General features: G+C 27.8%; 1 protein-coding gene across 1 annotated transcript; it reads left to right on the top strand.

Moving 5' to 3' along the window:
• Nucleotides 1–5,146: 5,146 nt before the first annotated feature.
• On the top strand, nt 5,147–5,925 carry OCT59_022104 (uncharacterized protein; the record flags this gene model as incomplete). Its single annotated transcript, XM_066144602.1, has 3 exons — nt 5,147–5,151; nt 5,228–5,721; nt 5,783–5,925. The coding sequence occupies 3 exons, from the start codon at nt 5,147–5,149 to the stop codon at nt 5,923–5,925; spliced, it is 642 nt and encodes a 213-aa protein (XP_066006046.1).
• Nucleotides 5,926–8,569: the final 2,644 nt, after the last annotated feature.

The raw sequence follows: 8,569 nt of genomic DNA, 5'->3' as shown, positions 1-8,569 counted from the left end.
TAGTAACTTAAATAAGTTTTCGCACTAAACTATGTGCCAAACTTAGTGATGGCTGGCTAAACATGATGGTTGGACTTAATGATTTCTGCAATTATTTATAATGCTTTTAATACATTCTGCTGAACTAATCATTAAATTTTAAAGTACACTATATTTATGTTTTCAAAATTATAGCTTTATGTTGATCACACCTTAAAATTTATTAATAAAATATATCTTAAAATTTATATGTTAATTTACAATACAACTTATAACTAGAAGTTAGAATTGAAATCGGTTATCGGATTTATAACCGGGTTTAACCAATTCAAAATTTAACCAGTTTACAATTCGGTTAACCGGTTATATTCAAACCGGTTTAAATCGATTAACTGGTTATATTCAAACTGGTTTAAACTAGAGCTCTGAACAAGTCAGCCAAATTCAGATAACCTGACCTAACCTGACCTGAAATTCAGGTCAGGTATGAAGATTGACCTGACCTGATTGACCTGTTGACGTGAAAGCTTATTGATTATACTATATAATAAAAGTGAGTTGCAGTATTGCGATTCACTTTTTTATATTGATTTTATATAATAAAAGTGAGTTGCGATATTGCGATTCACTTTTTTATATGATTTTAATATAAAAATGTTGAATCGCAATATTTCGAGAAAAAACGTTGTGAAAACGTTTTTTCATAATATTATATTAAAAAAATATTTCGTAACTTTTTTTTTTAATATTTCAATAATAACGTTGCGAAAACATTTTTTTCATAATGTTATATTAAAAAAAACATTTTGCAATATTTTTTTCAATATTTTAATAAAAAACGTTGCAAAACCGTTTTTTTTCATAATATTATATTAAAAAAAAAGTTTTATACCGTTTTTTTTCAATACTTTAATAAAAATAGTTCTGAAATTTTTTCAGGTTTCAGGTCTGGCCAGGTCAAATAGACAACCTGATATAACCTAACCTGACCTGACCTGACCTGACCTGAAAAAAAATTTTAAGTCAGGTTTATCAATTAACCTGACCTGACCTGATCCATTCAGAGCTCTAGTTTAAACCAATTAACCAGTTACAGTATATTCAAACCGGTTTAAACTGATTAATCAAACCGATCAAAACCGATTTTTAATTTTTGTGAATGGTGACTAATGAGTAATGACTTAATGTTCAATATTTGCAAATTAATATTTGCAAATCAATAAAAAACGAAAATTTTTTTTCAAACTGAAAAAAAAATTTTTCTTTCTTCTTTCAGTTTAGCTTTTTTTTCAAATCGAAAAATTTGTTTTTTCTCATTTTTTTTCCATTTGAGGTTTAATTTTTTTTTCCAAACTGAAAAATATTTTTTTTTCCTTTTTTTCAGAATTTTTTTCGGTACTTATTTTTTTTCAGATTCCTTTTTTTTGGAAATTTCTTTTTTTTTTAACCGATTCCTTTCTTTATCCCCACAAATTTATTTTTAATTTTTTTCTTTCAATTTTTTTTATAACAACATGTAGAAAGATGATTAAGATTTTCAATTAAATTGAACGCTGGATAAATAGTTTGATTTTCAAATTCATAAAAATCAAAAAAATTGATATTTTTACTAAGGTTGCTTGTCTAAACCTCTTCAAAATTCTACAATTAGTTTCGTCAAAATTTTACTATAGATTTATTATAGTTTCGGCAGAGTTTCGGCAGTTTTGGCATTTATAATAAGTTTCGGCAGTTTTACCTTTCTCCAAAGTTTCGCCAGTTTTTTAATATAACTTTAATATAGTTTTAGCAGAATTTCACTTTTCGGCAAAACGCCATCTTGCCTAAACCCCTAGGTTTCGACAAGCAACCTTAATTTTTACAATATTTTACAATTAATTAATTAAAGAAATTATTGATTTAATAATAGACTATTGTAATCAAATCCATATTCAAAATTCTCTAAATAATCACCAGATTTTTGAATAAAAATTTTAATTCAAATGGTTTAGTTAAATTGATAATTTTATCGAATAAAATGAGTATCAAAAGAATAATAATAAATGAAATGAACAGATTTCTAATATATTTAATTGTTCAAATATTTTTCCTAAGTTGATTATAAGTTTAAAATTGACGTAATATAAAATACTATAATAAGAAATAATTATAAAATTTATAAAATACAGTATTTGAAACTTTATAGTGCTGGCCCGAATTACGAAATTTAAATCACGTGACTACGGCTAAATAGTTTAGCCACCAGGTAAGTTATGTTACACAAAATTTTATTATAGATATTTGTGTTCTACAAAATTTCGAACTGTATTACACAAGGGATGTAATTCCAGCCAGATTTATAACTTGGCCGGATTTATGCCAATCACATTTAATTCTGGCCAGAATTATTAAATATATATGAATCGGTTATTCGGTTTCAATCAGGTTTTGCAAAATCAGTTTGAAACGGATTGAATTGGTTGCGCCCGTTTTAAATTCAGTTTTCGAAAATAGAACCGGTTCCAAACTCTACTTATAACATAAATGATATGTTATCTTTTTATTTTCTGATGCATATGGGAAAATTTTATTAGTAATATCAGTGTTATATTATTTTACATTATTTCTAAAGAGAACTTTCCCAAGAAGAAATGATTTCAGAAGCAAAAATTTCATTAATCAAGACTCTTATTTATATAATGTACAAATGGATCTAAGAATAGATTTTAAAATCATCTTAAAGAATTATGACCACGTCACAAAAATTTGAATGTATCATATCCACCGATCTGCAAATTAACGAAAATTCGTCTAAATTAAGGAATTTGACAATAATTTAATAAAAATTAGGTAAATTAAGTTTTGCAAAAATGATCACACTTGTATTACATGATCATATGACAGATATTAAGAAATTACTTCAACAAAAAGTAGCGTTAAAAAAATTTTTTTCTTTTGTAAACTTCCTATTAAACTCCCTATCAACTCTCCTATCAACTTTTCAAACAGTTTTTACATCAAGTAAGTTGAGAATTTTTGCAAGTATATTTGTAATTATTTTATATTAAATACAACTTGAAGTTGTTTTTTTATTTTTTTTTTATAGTTTATAGAAAAAATTTATTTAGAAAGCAAAATTATTCAAAAAAAATCTTTTCAATAAATAAATAACTCTAAATATTTATAACGATGTTTTAGCGAATTTAGATTATGTATTAATTAGTTGTTTAATTAAAATCTATTTGATATTTATTATTAATTATTTTTCAGTTAATTTTTTTTTGTTAAATCATTAAATATTCTGAATTTTGTAAAGTTTTCTTTTGTTTTTTTTAATAAACTAACTTTATAATATTTTTTTCCTTTTTTTTCTAGAAACTCCTTCTACTGGTTTTGGATTAAAGAGGTAAATATTTTGGGAGAGGTCTTAAAAGTTTTTTTATATATTTTTTGACATTTTTTCTTATGTAAAAACAGGGTTTGATCAATTTTAATCGGTACTGCGCCACATAACTGATGATTGGCAAATTTTGCAAATTGGCAGATATGCTATAATTTACAATAAAAGCATTTAACGCAGGACCCCGGACATCACATATATAACTCACATTTGAGTTTTAGCAAATTCAATCAAAATTAGGTTAAACTCATAATTTTAGATAGAGCAAATTGATTGAAAATTAATTAATAGTCATAATTATGAGTTTTAGCAAATTGTATTGATTTTACAAAGTCATATTTTATATTTGAGCAAATTGGTACTTTTTTTTAAATTTAACTTATCATTTTTTTTAAACTTTATAAATAATATTTTTAAAAATATTAGTTTTGGGGTCCGGGTTATATTTTGGCCAAAATTAAGTATAATTCCGGCCAAAATTAAGCATAATGCGGGCCAAAAACCGTCCGTTCAGTTTTGCAACATTTTATTTTTTAATAATTATTTATTTAATTTATTATTTTTATTAATTATTATTTTATTTATAATCTACATATTTTAATTATAAAAATTGGCAGTTTAATTTATATTAATTATTTATTTTTTTATTGATAATAAAAGAAAAAATTATTAACTCATATTTTGAGTTTTAGCAAATTAGTATAGATTTGAAATGTGATAATTTGATTTTTAGCAAATTAGGTCTATTTTAGCAGGAGCAAAAAGTACTTAAATTCATGCAGATCAGTTATGAGTTATATATGTGATGTTTGGGGTCCTTTTAACGCTATCTCATACATCAGGAAATTTGTTTTGGCGTAATTTAGTGTAATATTTCGAAGGTGGTGTAAAATTTCGAAATATTACACTAAAAACGTAATATTACAAAAGTTTACACTCTTAAATTTGAATAATTATAGTAATTTAAGAATATCTCGCTATCTACTGATCCAATTAAGACGATCTATAGCTCATTGGAATCAGCTCATCAAGACGGATTGAATGGTAGTAAAATCGCATTTCTACAGTTGATAGAATGCTCTATAGTATGCAGTAAAGTTTTAAATTAATAGAAAGTCATCTATCAAACGTAAAGATATGATTTTACTACCATTCGATTCGTCTTGATGAGCTGATTCCAATGAGCTATAGATCGTCTTAATTGGATCAGTAGATAGCGAGATATTCTTAAATTACTATAATTATTCAAATTTAAGAGCGTAAACTTTTGTAATATTACGTTTTTAGTGTAATATTTCGAAATTTTACACCACCTTCGAAATATTACACTAAATTACGCCAAAACAAATTTCCTGATGTATATAAAGTTCAAACTTTGAGTATATACAGAAAAGTTTGAGAATAAATTGCATGCAATTACTTGTTCCTGTGCCATTTTATTTTATCTTTCATCACCTAAATTTTGTCACAGATAAATAAACTAGTATCTTAGCCATGGCAAAAAAAAAGTGGCTGACATGTGATTGCTGATCTGATCTGACCTTACCTGATCGAAATTTGATCAGATTATATAAATTATATAAAACAATATAATTACAATAAAATAAGAATTAATTTAAAATTCACCACCGGGTGATTTTAAATTTTTTTTCACCCGAGGTGAATTTAATTATTTTTAAATTTCATTTCACCTCGGGTGATTTTCACCCTATTTGTATGTCATACAAACACTTTCAAATAAATGTTTGTCTTACTAAACTATTTTCGTTTATAAAGATGTGATAATTAATGCAGTATCGCTTATCCTTGCAAATTCTTTACCATAATGGAATTAGACTGAAAATCCTACATAAATTTTCCTAAAGATAGCGAAGATACCTTTTATACACCTTTTTCCGAAAGTAATAGTAGTGAGTTAGAGAATATTACTCCTCCTAATAGTTATTTTTCTGTTGAGTTAGAGAATATTACTATACCTCCTAATAGTTATTTTTACGTTGAAGATACTAGTATACCTCTAAACAATAATTTTTCTGTCGTAGAACCTCTATCTAATGCAATAGAATCTATAGAACTATCTGAACCTTTATCTAATGATACAAGCACTTCTGATTATTCTACTTATCAGTATAATCTCACTATTGGAAATAGTTTTGATGACTGGGAATCTGTTGATAGATTTATACATGAATATTGCCTAGAAAGAGGCTTTGGTTATCAGGTTTATCGAAATGATAAAGACTTAAATGATCATACTATTACCCATTGCAAATCATTTCGTTGTTCTCTAAGTGGTAATTATGAGGCACGTAAGAAAATTGATCAGAATGAACATCATGTGCGAGACTCTAACAAAACAGGATGTGAGTGGCGTTGCGCTTGGAAATTCACCAAAACGACGACAAATAAGATGTACAACATTAGTAGATGTACGTAATCATGAATTAAATCCACTGAGATTGCTCATTTTAATGCAAGATATTGTCGGTTGTGATGACGTGGTACAGGATTTGAGATTTTTTACAGATTGCAAGGTTGCGCCCGATTATACAATTAGAGATTCTTAAGAAAAAACATCCATATCATGTTTTTCATAAGCAAGATGTCTATAATTCAATCTATAAGCTACGTGAAAATTGTAAAGATGAATCTCCAGACTCTGGTTCATTTCTTAATAGTCTTTTTGAAAAATTGACTGAGGATCTGAATTGGAAAATGTTCATTCGTCATTCTGGTAATAAACGTCGTTTATCGGGCATTTTTTGGATGTCATCTGAGCAGCAGGACTTGTATCACCATTTTCATGATGTATTATTGAATAACAATACATGCAAAACTAACAAATACAACATGTATCTAAGTGTATTTATAGTCAGGGATAATTATGGAAGGTTCCAGAATGTGGCAAATGCACTTGTAGAGGATGAGATGGCATCTACATATATGTGAATCCTGTATAGTCAACTCTCTTTATAGTCACACATTTGGGACAGTCCATATTTGGTGATTATAAAGAAATGTGACTATATAAAAAATTTCTTATATTAGTATATCATAATTCCGGCCAAAAATTAACATAATTTTAGCTAAAATTATACTCAAAACTTTATTGTATCATAACTCCGCCAATATTAATCGTAGAGAGATGATCTTACCGCCATTCGATTCGTCTTGATGAGACGGTTCTAATGGTATAAAATACATCGAAATCCAATCACTAGATTAATTTCTGAAATTAAAAAAATATTAATGGTTTTTGTGTAATAACTCTGCCAATATTGATCCTAGAGAGACGATCTTACCGCCATTCGATTCGTCTTGATGAGACGGTTCTAATGGTATAAAATACATCGAAATCTAATCACTAGATTAATTTCTGAAATTAAAAAAATATTAATGGTTTTTGTGTAATAACTCTGCCAATATTGATCCTAGAGAGACAATCTTACTACCATTCGATTCGTCTTAATGCGACGAATCTAATGGTATAAATTACATCGAAATCTAATCACTAGATTATTTTCTGAAATTAAAAAATATTAAATAGTTTTTAAGTAGTAACTCCGTCAATATTGATTACAGAGAGATGAGCTTACCACCATTCGATTCGTCTTGATGAGGCGATTCCAACGAGCTATTAATCGTCTTTTTTACAATCACTAGGTACTGAGAAATTTAGCAAAATGTTAAATGGCGCAGTAAACGTAAATCAAGAAATATAATAATGCTGATGCTTAACATTTTGTTAAATAACTCATCAGCCAGTGATCGGAAAAGGATAAAACTACCACCATTCGATTCGTCTCAGTGAGACGATTCTAACAAGCTATGATACATCTTTGTACGATTATTAGATGCCAAGTTATTTAATATATTCTTTATATAACTGTGATTATAAACGGTTCTTTTTAATATAAGATTTTTGAGGATAGGTGTGATAGTGACTATAGATAGATTGTGACTATATAGGATAGATTTTAATAATAAAGTGTTTTGAACATTCAACTGGTGTGACTATATAGTAGAATGTGACTATAACGGGAGTGACTATAGAGGGAGTTAAGGTACTGTAATGCTTATAGCAAAGGCAACTAATAATTTTAAGGCTCCAAAATCATTTTGTGGAACTGTATTTCTGAACCTGGTTCTAATCAATGCAGCATCTCACGTTTTCCCGGTAACACCTCATTTTCACTGTCTTTTTCATATATGGCAGAATATTATAAAACATCTAGCAAAATTAAGAGGCGAAAATTTTCTTTCTTTTAGTAAAAGCATTTTATTCATGTCGAAATGCTTTAAGTATTGAATTATTTGAACAAAAATGGAAATCAATGATAGATTTATTTCCAGAATGTCAATCTTATATAAAAGCTTTTATATCCTAATCGTTCTATTGGGCTAAATCTTATTTACCATTCCAATTTAATGGTGGAATACAGAAGTACTCAAGCGTTAAATCTTTTAATGCTATTATCGAGAAAGCAGATAAACAGCACTAGCACTCTCTCTGTGACGTTGAAAAAGCTATTGACAAAAGGACATGAAAGTGAATCCAAATATTGTCAACTAAGTTGATCTTAAAGCACGTCAGAAACGACAGTTGAGAATTTCCTCATTTATCATCCCAGTTTTTTTCTAATATTGACGTAATTCTTATCCATTTCTTAACACCACTTGTATTGTCACGGCAAAGGTTTCAGATTTCTCAGTCATTTACTTATGAAGGTCAATTGGTAACATCATTTATTGAGGTAAAAATCATTTGCAAATCATGTGTTTAAGTTTGATATGAAAATATTAATATTTACTTCATTTGTTATATATTATATAGGATTTGGAGTCTAATACCCAGTACTGATTTTGTAAGAATCTAGTTGACGAACCCCAAGTAACATTACAATCACTTAAGTGGTATTGAACTTGGGAATATTATTGAAACATGGAAATACGTCGTATAGGTGGATTAGCACGTGAAAATTTAGTGGCACTGTTATCTGATGGAACTCACCTCTGTACCTGCATGGAAACAGTTACAAAAGGCATTATCTGTCGCCATTTCTGGAGGGTAATGTTATATTCAAGATTCGGCAATTTCATATCAGCGGCAATACCTTGCTAGATGGTACAAAGATAACATAACTAATTTGGATTGCAGTTTTGAAAATTCACCAGTTCTTTCTGCAATAGAACCTGTAGATACTTCGACAT

The sequence above is a fragment of the Rhizophagus irregularis genome, chromosome 31 (assembly GCF_026210795.1).
Source record: "Rhizophagus irregularis chromosome 31, complete sequence".
NCBI lineage: Eukaryota > Fungi > Glomeromycota > Glomeromycetes > Glomerales > Glomeraceae > Rhizophagus > Rhizophagus irregularis.
The sequence above is the reverse complement of the archived record's forward strand: the minus strand, read 5'-3'. Positions and strand labels throughout refer to the sequence as shown.